Raw genomic sequence first — 14,245 nt, forward strand, 5'->3', positions numbered from 1 at the left:
GCTCAGAAATTGCCCCTGGCTTGGGGGGACCATATGGGACGCCGGGGGATCGAACTGCGGTCCTTCCTTGGCAAGCGGTCCTTCCTTGGCAAGCGCTTGCAAGGCAGACACCTTACCTCTAGCGCCACCTTGCCGGGCCATCAGTATTTCTTCTCTGAGGAAGTGTTGATTCATTTCTTCTCATTTTTGGATGGGGTTAGATTTTTTTTTTTTGTAACATTCAATCAGTGTCTTTTTTATTTTTCGGGACATACCCGTTTGATGCTCAGGGGTTACTCCTGGCTAAGCACTCAGAAACTGCCCCTGGCTTGGGGGGACCATATGGGACGCCTGGGGATTGAACCGAGGTTGATTCGATCTTTCCTTGGCTAACGCTTGCAAGGCAGACACCTTACCTCTAGCGCCACCTCACCTCACTGGCCCCTCAATCAGTGTCTTATCTGCTGGGTATTAGGTAAACAGTTTCTCCCATTCTTAGTGGCCTTTGTACAGCCAGTAGAAAAAAAAAAAAAGGTCATGAATTTGCTTATACATGGATGTACATGGATATTATTATGCTAAGTGAAATGAGCCAGAGGGAAAAAGAGAAAGACAATAGAATAATCTCACTCATTTGTGGGATATTAGAACAAGAGCTAGTATGGTAATAATATCCAGAGACAACAGAAATAAGGGTCAGGAGGCCCAGCCCAGGGTAGAAAGCTCACCACAAAGAGCAGTGAGTATAGCTGGAGGTCTACTAGGATAGTTGGAACTCATCACTCTGGACAAGAACTTGGAGCTGAAAGGAGAGAAAGTGACATTCAAGGCACCCCTCCATTGACAATAGTGCAAACCACAGGGTCAAAAAGGAAAGGTGGGGGAGAGGGAGAGAGAGGGAGGAGAAGGAGAGAGAGAGAGAGAGAGAGAGAGAGAGAGAGAGAGAGAGAGAGAGAGAGAGAGAGAGAGAGAGAGAGAGAGCATGAAAGAAGGAGAGGGAGAGAAAGAGAAAGAGAGGGAAAGATAAGCAAATTGTCTGCCCTTAAGACAGGCAGGGGTGGGGAGTTGGATGGAAATTGGATATATCAGTGGTGGGAAGGGTGCACTAGTGAAGAGTGGTATACATTGTATGACTGAAACCCAACAATGAACAATTTTTGTAACCAAGGTGCTTAAATAAATCATTAAAACAAACAAAAATTCTAGAGACAGCCTGGTTCTTCCTGCTATGCTATGATTTGAGAGACTGAATTCCTCCTTCTTCTCTTAAACCAGAATATAGCAAGATGCTTCATCTTTTAAAATTAGGTCTCTGAGGGTTTTGAAGAGACAGTTCAGTGGGTAGGGTGTTTGCCTTGTGTAGGGCTGGTCCAGGTTCAATCCCCAGCATTACCACATATGGTCCCCTGAGCTTGCCAGGAGTGATACCTGAAAGGAGAGCCAAAAAGACATAAGCACAGCAGTAAGGCATTTTCCTTGCACACAGCTGACCCAGGAGAGACCTAGGTTTGATTCCTGGCATCCCATATGGTCCCCCTAAACCAGGAGCAATTTCTGAGTGCCAGGAATAATCCCTGAGCATGGCCATGTGTGGCCCAAAAACAAAACAAAACAAAACAAAACAAAACAAAACAAAAATTAAGACAACTTGTACTGTGAGGTCACTAATACAAAAAAAAATAAAGGTAGGAAAAAAATGTGTAATTGCTTGAATGGAATTCAAGAATGATTAGAATGAGTAGAATGATAGAGACAATGATAAGAGAAAATCATACATGACACTGAAGGGACAGTATTTTACTAAGAAAAACAGTGAAATTAGAAGCTTTGCCGACCTATCAGGAATAACATTGCAACATGCATCACCAAACTAACAAAGACACATACTGTCACTTAGAATATGATTTCTCATCATTTACCTAGTGTAGTCACACAGTCCTAAAATCACAGAAATCAATGACCTAGAAAGGTCATCTAAGTCCAGGATACTCACAGATCCTTGATAAGAGAAAGATACCATGGAGGAACTGAATCAATTTTAACCATGTGCACGAGAACAAGGGACATCTTTCACTTAAACTCCTCATCTGAATGCAGTCTCAGGGCAACAATAATTGAAAATGATGTGAAAAGAATTTCAATACTGCAATAACACAGACAATGTTTAAGGCATAAAGGAACAATTAAATTCTGAATTACAGCTCAGCTCATAAACCGATGTCCTAAATGACCGTACATACTATCAAACTGTAACATCCAACTATTTCACAAGTTCACCCCTCCTTGAACATGGACCTTCTAAGCCAGGGGTCTCAAACTCAATTTACCTGGGGGCCGCAGGAGGCAAAGTCGGGGTGATCCTTGAGTGCAAAGTCAGTAGTAAGCCTTGAACACTGGGGGGTGTGACCCAAACAACTAAAACAAAACAAAACAAAAAAAGATTCCTCTAGCGTACGGAGGGCCGCAAACGGCCCGCAGGCCACTGAGTTTGAGACCTCTGGTAAGCCCTTCTAGAAAAAGACTGTAGAGCTCAGAACTAACTTTCTCTCTCTCCCCACCTCTCTTTTTTTGGGGGGTTCCCTCAGCATTCAAGGATTATTCCAGGCTCTGAGCTCAGAAATCACTCCTGGTGGGTTCAGGGGACCATATGGGATGCCAGGAATCGAACCAGGGCCAGCCGCATGCAAGGCAAATGCCGGACCTGCTTTGCTATCCATTCCTTCAGCCCCAGAACTTACTTTCTTCAATTATACAAACATGTAGGGGCAAAAGTGGATCAAGCACCCATAAACAATTTACCTGGAAGCCACAAATACAAAATAACATATGGTTACTTTATTGGCAAATATTAATGGAATCTCTAACCTGATTCCATCTCATTGGATTTTTTGGGGGGGGGGTGATTTTGGACCACACCCAATGATACTCAGGGGTTATTCCTTACTATGCACTCAGAAATCGCTCCTGGCTTAGGGGACCATATGGGACACTGGGGATCAAACAGAGATCTATCCTGGGTCAACAGCGTGAAAGGCAAGGCCAACATCCTACCGCTGCACCATCACTCCGGCTTATTGGGGTTATTTTGGGGAGTAGGGGGTGGGAGTGGGGTCATACCCAGATCTACTCAAGAGTGACCTGAGTGAAGCTTGTGGGGCCTTACACAGTGCAGAGGAGAGAACTGAAATATGCTTCACTGCAAGGCAGGGGCCTTACTGTAAGATCCTCTCTCTCTCTCTCTTTTTTTTTTCTTTTTTTGTTTTTGGGTCACACCCGACCACGCTCAGGGGTTACTCCTGGCTATATTTTCAGAAATCACTCCTGGCAGGCTCAGGGGACCATATGGTATGCTGGGATTCAAACCACCGACCTTCTGCATGCAAGGCAAACACCTTACCTCCATACTATCTCTCTGGCTTCCTCTCTCTATCTCTTTTGCTTGTTGCTTTTGGGGTACCATACCATGATGCTATGGGCTTCCCCACACAGTGCTTGGGGAACTCCGAGAACTGAACTGAGATCCAGAATGCATAGCCTTGAAGGCCGTCCCCTTGAGTTATTTCATGTCCCGTTATCTTTGTCCCTAAAATGGATGGCAAGGCAGAAATGCAGACAGATCTTGGGCTGGAGTGAAAGAACAGTGGGGAGGACATTTGCCTTGCATGTGGCCAATCCAGATTTGATCCTTCATCCCATAGGGTACCCCAAACTTGCCAGGAATCTCCCCTGAGTACAATGGGTGTGACCCCAAAACCCATAAAACAAATAAAATAAATGCAGCCAGATCACAGGGCCATAATGTTTTGCACACATGGTAGTACCGTATGATGGTTCTGTGCACGCTATGGTCACCACCAAGTTAATCAATTAAAGGTATATTCCAGCTCTTATTAGTTGTGGTATTTTATCCTCTTTCTTCATTACTGTTACCACAAAAAGCAGCAGCAGCTATAAACAGCAAAGATCAGAAAATGAAAATAAGAGTAAACTGAGAATTAAGAGTGACAGTTAAGAGGGGTCGGGGCAATGGTCCATTGGTAGGTCATTTGCATTGTATGCAGCTGATCCAAGATAGACCTTGGTTTGATCCCCCGGCGTCCCATATGATTCCCCAAGCAGGGCCGATTTCTGAGCGCATAGCCAGGAGTAACCCCTACGCACTACCGGGTGTGGGTGGCCCAAAAACCAAAAAAAAAAAAGAGTGATAGTTAAGAGTACAAGGATTTGGGCCGGAGAGATAGCATGGAGATAGGGCATTTGCCTTGCATGCAGAAAGACAGTGGTTTGAATCCCGGCATCCCATATGGTCCCCCCGAGCATGCCAGGAGTGATTTCTGAGCGTAGAGCCAGGAGTAACCCCTGAGCACTGCCAGGTGTGACCCAAAAACCAACCAACCAAACAAACAAACAAAAAGTACAAGGATTTTTTACAAGTGAAGCCTATAGGAGTCACTAAAAGTGAGTCACGATGACAAATAAGAGGGAAAAAATGCTCCCTGAGGGGCTGGAGTGGTGGCTCAAAGCCATAAGGTGGTATTAGCCTAGGACTAACTGTGGTTTGATCCCCAGGCATTCCATATGGTCCCCTAAGCCAGGAGCGATTTCTGAGCACATAGCCAGGAGTAACACCTGAGCACTGCGGGGTAAGATTCAAAAACCAAAAACCAAAAAAACAAAACAAAACAAAACAAACAAACAAAAAAAAAACAAAAAAAAATTCCCTGAAGGGCTGGAGAGTGAAGGCGCTGGCCTGGCATGCTGTATTTGATCCCCAGCACCTCAGAGGATCGCTTACTCCCTCAAGGAGTAAGTCTCTAGGCACAGGAGGAGTAAGCCCTGAGTATTGCAGGGTGTGACCCAAAACAAAAAACAAAAATAAACAAAATGATCGCTTTATAATAAAAGGACCTGAAGAAAAATAGGATTCTATATTACAATGTATTGATTATACTTTAAAAACAAAGAAGAGGGGGCCGGGCGGTGGCACTGGAGGTAAGGTGCCGGCCTTGCCTGCGCTAGCCTAGGACGGACCACGGTTCAATCCCCCGGCGTCCCATATGGTCCCCCAAGAAGCCAGGAGCAACTTCTGAGCGCGTAGCCAGGAGTAACCCCTGAGTGTCACAGGGTGTGGCCCAAAAACCAAAAAAAAAACAAAAACAAAAACAAAAACAAAAACAAAAAAAAAAAAACAAAGAAGAGGGGCCATAGGGGCTGGGGGGACTGACTCAGTGCTAAGCAGGCAGTGTAGGCCCCTGCCTCACAGTGTTTAATTTGCAATGAAGAGTGACCAACAGGACAGGAGCAATAGCACAGTGGTAGGGCATTTGTCTTGCATGAGGCTGACTAGGACAGACCCGGATTTGATCCCCAGCACTCTATATGGTCCTCCAGCCTGCCAGGAGTGATATCTGAGTGGAGAGCCTGAGTGCCGCTAGGTGTGGCCCAAAAAAACAAAACTAAAAAAAAAAGGGTCCAAAAAGATCATCAGAAAGGGAGAAACAAGCAGTAAGTGCCTTCCAATTTTCGAAGGATACAATATTTTACCAAAACTCAAAATCAGGCACTAAGAGAGAAAATAAAATCTGGAAAACCAAAGTAATAAGGGCAAAAATCTTACTAGATTTAGAACTGTCAACCAGGACGGAAGGAATTTCATTGAAATGTAGACAGTACTGAATTTCAGAAAATACTTATGCTAAAGGCACTCTGTATTATGCTCTAAGATGCACTTAATGAGCTAATAGATACTTTATCATCTCTAATATCTGAAATTCCCGGAATACTTTTATTCAGAGGCCTATTTAATATGAACTAGTGGTTACAGTTCAACATCTTAGCGCATGCACGCACGCACACATGCGTGCACACACACACACACACACACACACACACAACCTCTCAGCATAGTTCTATCATCTCAATTTCTAATATTTTTGCCTTAGTCTGGAGAAAGACTAAGAACTACATTAGCTAATAGGTCCAAGTACATGATTATCCCCAGTAGGGGATATGACTGGGATACATGGATTTTGTATATACGCAAAAGGCCAAGTGGCAGTGGAAAGGAACATATTCCCAATATTCTGTTTGTTACAAGGAATCTAACACCAGCTCTTCTAAAATGACTAGTCATAACAGTTCACCATTTTCTAGGTTATTAAGAAGTTAAAAATAATAAATGGAGTCATTTTCTGTTCAATTGATAGCTCCAACTGCAAAGTACAAACCATCAATGGTAAAAGTTGGTAGTTTGAAAATCTTTTTTTTTTTTTTTTTTTAACCAACCATCTTCTGATTATGAAGATTCTCTCAACACTAGTTACAAATCTGAACTGTGATAATTAATCCAGACTTTGGTCTGTCTGCTTGCTTGGGGGCCACACCAGGTAGTACTCAGAGCTGACTCCTGGCTCTGCACTCTGGAATCACACCTGGCAGGCTTAGATCACTCCATATGGGCTTCTGGGGATCAAACCCAGGTTGGCTGTGTGCTAGGCAAGAGCCCCACTCTTCCATGTATTCTCGCTCCAGCCCCAATAACTGTTTTTTTTAGATCCAATGTTTTATTTCAGAAATATGGAGGAGGGGGCCACAGAGCAATAGCACAGTGATAGGGCATTTGCATTGCACGCAGCCAACCTGGTTCAATCCCCAGCATTCCATATGGCCTGAGCATGCCAAGAACAACCCCTGAGCACCACCAGTTGTGGGCCCAAAACAAAAACAAACAAAAAAAAAAACAGAAATATGAGGGACAAAGGTGGAGAAAATGAGGGAGGAGGAGAAGGAACAAGAGCTTATCCAGCAGAGAGAGAAGATTGGGGGTAACCCCAAGGAATGAATGCTGAGATGAGTTGGCTACTCCAATGCAGGTGCACGACTGCTATTCTCTTTGCTGTTCTAGAACGACTTAGAAGATGAAAACGCAGAGCAGGCTGGATACTTACACCACGGGGAAGGAACTGAGCATACTTTACATGAGGTGGGGCAATCTCTCAGGGTAGAGCCGTGCTGAAGAACATTCTAGAGAACAAAGAATTCAGAAAAGTTTGTCAGTCAAGGGCTGAAGTGAAGCTTTCATTCTCAAACTCAAGGACAGGACAGAGACCAACCATCCATCCACCAGTCACATTTCACTGTTGACTCTGGGACTCAGAGCCAGTTCTTGCACACAGGCCCTGTGGCAGATGCTGGGAAGCCTAGGGCCTATCCTAGGCACCATAGGTTTCCCCACCCCCAAGGGAGTAAACCTTGAGTAGCACTGGGTGTGGCCCCCAAAATTCAAATAAAACGGGAAGAAAAAAGTTAAAAAAAAAAATGGGACTGATCAAAAGGACTCACCTGGATAAAGCAATCACAATTCTTAGCTCTTACCAGGCACAACACAGAAATTGATTCTTTTTTCTTTTCTCCTTCACTTTTAAAAAGATTGTGGGGGGGGGCACACCTGGCAGTGCTCAGGGGTTACTCCTGACTCTGTGCTCATAAATCAATCCTGGGAGGCTCGGAGGATTCTATGGGATCCCAGGAATCAAAACCAGGTCAGCTGCATGCAAGGTAAATACCCTCCCCACTGCGCTATTGCTCTAGCCCCCAATCCTTTGCTTTTAATTAGCTTTAGGCAGGAAACAGATTTAAAAGTACAATGGCGTATGCATGCACATACACGCACACAGAGATAGACAAGAACCTTTTATTTGTTTTCTATTTTGGGGGGTGCTATACCTGGAGGTGCCCAGGGTCCCTTCTGGGATAATTTGGCTACCACATGGTGGTACAGGAATTAAACCTGAGCCTCCTGTGTACAAAACACACACTAACTCGTGGGGCCATCTCTCCTTCAGTGCTTTTATGTGTGATCTCACACACAGAAAGCACCACGCTAAGAATGTAGCTAAAGGGTTTAGTGGAGAGGCTGGGCCCCAGCATAGGATTTGTTTTACTGCTGGTCAAACCTTGAGCAATGATTTCTCAGAGTCTCTGGAAGTAGATGCTACTCGGGTGTAACCACTTGAAAAAAAAAAACTCTTAAAGCAGTTCAACAATCTCAAAACAACAGTGGCCAAGCACTTCACAAACCACCGTTGCATGGATCATGTCATAAATGTGAGCTAACAACAGATACAGTCTGGGAGTGGCACCCCCAGATAGCAATCAACCCTCTGTACAAACTCTGACCCCTGTCAATTCAAACTCAAAAATCTTCACCCAAATTAAGGGAGGAAGGAAAAAAAAGGAAAAGAAGGGAGGGAGGGAAGGAAAAAAAAAAAAAGAAAAAGAACGGAGGGAAAGGAAAAAAGGAAGGAAAAGAAAGGTGAAAGAAAGTAAAGAATTAAAGAAGGAAAAGAAAGGATGAAGAGAGGAGGGAGGGAGGGAGGGAGGGAGAAAGGAAGGAAGATCCTATTTATGATTTAGGAGATAAGTTTATGTATTACTATCTGAATTTATTAGCCATTTTCAAACCAACTTAGAAAAATAAAACAAACCTGATGTAAAACACAAAAACAAAAAAAAATCAGAAATGTTGCTGGGGGTCGGAGAGATAGTATGGAGGTAAAGCGTTTGCCTTACATGCAGAAAGTCAGTGGTTCGAATCGTGACCCACCCCTCACCCCCCGACAAAACAGCAACATTAAGCCACTTCACTGGTTACTGTTGAATTGTATTTCTGTTCCCCCCAGGTCTGCTCAAATTCAGCCTGAAGAACTTATTAGCTTTAGAAGAGTGAGCACGGGGCCGGGCGGTGGCGCTGGAGGTAAGGTGCCTGCCTTGCCTGCGCTAGCCTAGGACGGACCGCGGTTCGATCCCCCGGTGTCCCATATGGTCCCCCAAGAAGCCAGGAGCAACTTCTGAGCGCATAGCCAGGAGTAACCCCTGAGCGTAACAGGGTGTGGCCCAAAAACCAAAAAAAAAAAAAAAAAAAAGAAGAGTGAGCACAAGGTCAGACGTCAGGCTCTGGTGACAGTGACGCAGAAGCCCATTAAACTGGGGAGGACGGAAGGAAAATTTCACGTGCACATCGCCCGGATACAGGACGGAATGTGGCGAGGCTGCACATGTAAGCACTGGTTTAGGAGTCTATCAGCACCAGGCAGAGCTAGGGAGCCAGACGAGTAGCCAGAGACTTGCACCAAACCAAGGTGTGAAAGGAGCCCAGAGACCACTAGCAAAAGACGATTCTGAGGGACACGGGAGGCCCGTGTAGGGAGGTAAGAGCCACTCGGGGAGGGCCAAAAATTTTTCCAGTCTTGGGTGTTGTCCCCCAAGCCAGGAGCGATTTCTGAGCACATAGCCAGGAGTAATCCCTGAGCATCACAGGGTGTGGCCCCAAAACAAAATCAAAAACAAAATCAAAAAAGGTTCTTTTAATTTCCGAAAAGGAAACAGACTAAACCACCCAGACTAACTCATATCCCTGGAGATCGCTGTTACTTTGTCATTTATATTTCAAATATGAGGGATTTTCAATGGCTTAATTATATAGACCAAATAATCTAAGCACCAGAGACTTAACAAGTAAGGTGCCATGGAATTCTCAATTAACAGGCCCAATTTCAGAGTTCTCCTGGCATAAAATATTTTTATTGTTGTTTTGTCCTGTGTTTGATAGACTTTTACCTATTAGAAAAGCTAAAACAAAACAAAACAAAACACACTGAAAATAAGTGTTGGCAAGAGAAAACAGGTCTTTATAGGCTGTTGACATAGAAAGCCAAAAATGGGGAGGCCTGTAAAATCACCCATGAGTCCACCCCAAGTGAACAAGTCTGAATCAGGGTCATGCATGAAATAATCCAAAGCAGGGGGCTGGAGAGATAGCACAGCAGCAGGCGTTTGCTTTGTACACAGCTGACCCAGGACTGATGGTGGTTTGATTCCTGGCATCCCATATGATCCCAAGCCTGCCAGGAGCAATTTCAGAGCGTAGAGCCAAGAGTAACCCCTGAGCGTTGCCGAGTGTGGCCCCAAAACAACAACAACAATAACAACAAAAATCCAAACCAGGTTGAGGGTAAAAACCCCTGCAGTCTGGCAGTCTTCTACCTCATATCTCCCCCAAGCTGCCTGCCAAAACTGCCATTTTTTTTTTTTTTATTGAGTACAGATACCATCCCTAGGTGGGGCAGTAAGGACAGATAGCTCAGACTATCCTGAGCCAGTCCCACCCAAGTTTATAAGAAAGACAATCTCTGTTTTGGGGTTACAAGTTGTAAACAAACATACAAATGAACCAGGGTTGATCTTTGTTTTAGGTAAAACAAAATGTAATCTGACAGAGGCCCATGATACAAAAAAAAAAAAAAAATGCTCCTTCAATGAAATTAGACACGAAGTGCTGTGAGAGTCAGCAATTCTGTTTCCAGGGAGGTTCGCCCAGAGAAGTGAAGGCAGAACCCTTGACCCTGTCCAGAGCAGAGGTCTTCTCAATAGTCAAAACTTGCTTGCCTTGCAAACAGATGACCAGGGTTCAATCCCTGGCATCCCATCAGCCTTCCAGGAGAGATTCCTGAACACAGAGCACCATCAGGTATGGCCCAATCACAAAGAAAAAGGAAAAAGAAAAGGTAGTAATCTAAGTAACACAACTATCAGTTTAAAATATACATTTAGCTAATAAAATACTGGGAAAGTTAAGATTGAATGGTGTAATTTTGGGACAAAAGAACTAATCATTGTTTATGTAAAATAGCTGAACCTGTGAGCATGTTGCCTCCCACGGCTGTGTTGTGTTCTCTTGGGGGTGGGGAAAGGCTGGATGCCCAGCACTCTATGGCCCCCAAAGCACCACTGGGAGTGACCATGAACCCAGAACTGGGAGTGGTTCCCAAGTATTTCTCAACACAGGTGTGGCCCCAAAACAACAACAACATACAAAAGCGGGCCCAGAGAGATAGCACAGCAGCGTTTGCCTTGCAAGCAGCCAATCCAGGACCAAAGGTGGTTGGTTCGAATCCCAGTGTCCCATATGGTCTCCCGTGCCTGCCAGGAGCTATTTCTGAGCAGACAGCCAGGAGGAACCCCTGAGCACCGCCAGGTGTGGCCCAAAACCAAACAAACAAACAAAAAAAACCAAACAAACAAACAACCACATACAAAAGCAAAATTTCCGAGCTGTAGGAGGTGAAATGGAAGGTAGGAAGAAGAAAAAATTCCCCAAGTCTCGCTGAGAAGAGAAGGAGGAACATAATGAAAAGAGAAAGAAAGTCAAAAGTTCTCTGCAGAGCTCATGTTATCAAGCAATGCCCAGTCTGGCTTTCATAAAAAATAAATAAATAAATAAAAATTAAAAAAAAAAAAGTCACATGGGGCCGGGCGGTGGCGCTAAAGGTAAGGTGCCTGCCTTGCCTGCGCTATCCTTGGATGGACCGCGGTTCGATCCCCCGGTGTCCCATATGGTCCCCCAAGCCAGGAGCAACTTCTGAGCGCATAGCCAGGAGTAACCCCTGAGCGTCACCGGGTGTGGCCCAAAAACCAAAAAAAAAAAAAAAAAAAAAAAAGGGGCCGGGCGGTGGCGCAAGAGGTAAGGTGCCTGCCTTGCCTGTGCTGGCCTTGGACGGACCGCGGTTCGATCCCCCGGTGTCCCATATGGTCCCCCAAGCCAGGAGCAACTTCTGAGCGCATAGCCAGGAGTAACCCCTGAGCGTCACCGGGTGTGGCCCAAAAACCAAAAAAAAAAAAAAAAGGGGCCGGGCGGTGGCGCAAGAGGTAAGGTGCCTGCCTTGCCTGTGCTGGCCTTGGACGGACCGCGGTTCGATCCCCCGGCGTTCCATATGGTCCCCCAAGCCAGGAGCAACTTCTGAGCGCATAGCCAGGAGTAACCCCTGAGCGTTACTGGGTGTGGCCCAAAAACCAAAAAAAAAAAAAAAAAGTCACATACAGAAGAAGTTCTAAATTTAAAAAAATCAACTGAGACAATATAGTCTAGCCACCTATCAAAAAAAATAAGTAATCCCTGAGTACAGAGCCAGGAGTTAACCCCAGTACAGCCAGGTATGGCCCAAGACCAAGCAAACAATAAAAAGGCATTAAAAAAAGTTAAACATTAAAAAAAAAAAAAAGGCAAGTAGGTTAAATAGCAAAAACAAAAATAACTTAAAAATATAAGACTGCCAGAGCAATAGCACAGTGGTAAGGCATTTGCCTTGCATGTGGCCGATCCAGGACAGACCTGGTTCAATCTCCGGCGTCCCATATGGTACCCCAAGCCAGGAGCGATTTCTGAGAGCATATAGCTAGGAGTAATCCTGAAGTGTCACCACATGTGGCCCAAAAACCAAAATAAAAAATAAAACTGTGTACACACAATACATATACGTGTATTTGTATATAACATACAGGCATATATTTATGCATAAATGTTTACATCAAAATTTTACTTCTGTTTGATGATATGTGGAAGAGACAGAGTAATTAAAAAGGTTACTCTCAATGCAGGGTAAGAACGAAGGTTAGAAACAAAGATCGGAAGCAGACTTCTCAAAGGAAGCTTCAGTTATTTTAGCCAGATGAATGTTATTATTCCTTCAGTAAAGCAAATAAATAAGTCAGGAACTAGGGGAGAAAAAGCCATGAACCCCTATATAACTCAATATGGGCTTTAAGATTAGGGTAAGCACTGTAAGATGAGAGAGAAAACAATCTTTTTTTGCTAATGATCTGATAGAACACCTAAAACACCCAAGCAAGTCTAAGAAAGCTGAAATAAAAGAAATTAAAAGATAGGTATGTGGGCCCGAGGAGATAGCACAGCGGCGTTTGCCTTGCAAGCAGCCGATCCAGGACCAAAGGTGGTTGGTTCGAATCCCGGTGTCCCATATGGTCCCCCGTGCCTGCCAGGAGCTATTTCTGAGCAGACAGCCAGGAGTAACTCCTGAGCACTGCCGGGTGTGACCCAAAAACCAAAAAAAAAAAAAAAAAAAAAAAAAGATAGGTATGTACAGTATATTAAAAATATTTTCTAAACACTACTAATTCACATACCTACAGGCATTACTAGGAAAACTGTCCTTCATAGTAGCAACTTTCCTTATACAATTGATTAACAATTGAGAAATCAATCCTAAGTACATTCTTATGATCTCAGAATCCAAGAGATGGTAGAAGGAGGGCACTTGCCTTTCATAAGACTAACTGTGGAACACAGGATCCTGATTCAAATCTTGGCACCACATGGTGCCTGAGGACTGCAAAGGGTCAGTTGCAAACACAGTGCCAGAAATAGTTCCTAAGGACCAATAGGGGTGATGTGCTTACCCCCAACCCTTCCAAATGGAACTCAAAGTTCTAGATTGAAAATCCAAAAGACCACCTAGACATTATCCACAAAGGAAATCTTAAACGTGTGCTTCACTGACTAGATATTAGACCAGAGGTCCTCAAACTTTTTAAACAGGGGGCCAGTTCACTGTCCTTCAGACTGTTGGAGGGCCAGATTATAGTAAAAACAAAAATTATGAACAAATTTATATGCACACTGCATATATCTTATTTAGAAGTGAAGAAACAAAATGGGAATAAATACAATATGTGGCCCGCGGGCCGTAGTTTGAAGACCCCTGTATTAGACTGTGTTCTACAGACAGTAATCAACTAGATACAGCACTGAACAAGATTGGACTCAGGTGAGTGGAAGAGGATAGTAACTTAAACAGAGATGCCAGCGCATATAAGAAAATGTACAAGCAGGGGCTGGCAAGGTGGCTCTAGAGGTACGGTGTCTGCCTTGCAAGCGCTAACCAAGGAAGGACCTCGGTTCGATCCCCAAGCGTCCCATATGGTCCCCCCAAGCCAGGGGCAATTTCTGAGGGCTTAGGCAGGAGTAACCCCTGAGCATCAAATGGGTATGGCCCGCAAAACCAAAAAAATAAAATGTACAAGCCAAGGAAACAATTTAATTCAGCAGGAAAGAATAAAAGCTTGTTTGGTTGGTTTGGACGAGTGGGACTCATCTTGCTGTAGTCAGGGACTTACTCCTGACTCTGCTCAAGGATTATTCCTGGCAATGCTTGGGAGACCCTAAGGGATGCTGGAGATTGAGCTCAGTCCAGCTCTGTAAAGGCATGCTTGCTACCTGCTGTACCATCTCTCCAGTCCTAAAATAATTTATAGGATCATTGTAAAGTGAACCCTTCCCCCAACTTCCTTTTTCACTAACCTCTTCTTTTGGTATGTAAAAGCCCACCTGGCTTACAGGACCCTTCCCCACCTTGGTGGGTGGGGTTTTGACTAATAAAGAAGGCTGGCTTTGGGCTCCGAGAGAATGAAC

General features: G+C 44.4%; 1 protein-coding gene across 3 annotated transcripts in view; it reads right to left on the reverse strand.

Moving 5' to 3' along the window:
* The window catches only part of HMBOX1 (homeobox containing 1), a 165,199-nt gene that overhangs the window by 85,761 nt on the left and 65,193 nt on the right, over positions 1 to 14,245 (reverse strand). For all 3 annotated transcript variants that reach the window (XM_049771122.1, XM_049771121.1, XM_049771120.1), the window contains exon 2: positions 6,927 to 7,002. In XM_049771122.1, the coding sequence (XP_049627079.1) occupies positions 6,927 to 6,949 (23 nt within the window). In that variant the 5' untranslated portion in view covers positions 6,950 to 7,002. The remainder of the gene's footprint in view (positions 1 to 6,926; positions 7,003 to 14,245) is intronic.

Source organism: Suncus etruscus, chromosome 4 (assembly GCF_024139225.1).
Source record: "Suncus etruscus isolate mSunEtr1 chromosome 4, mSunEtr1.pri.cur, whole genome shotgun sequence".
NCBI lineage: Eukaryota > Metazoa > Chordata > Mammalia > Eulipotyphla > Soricidae > Suncus > Suncus etruscus.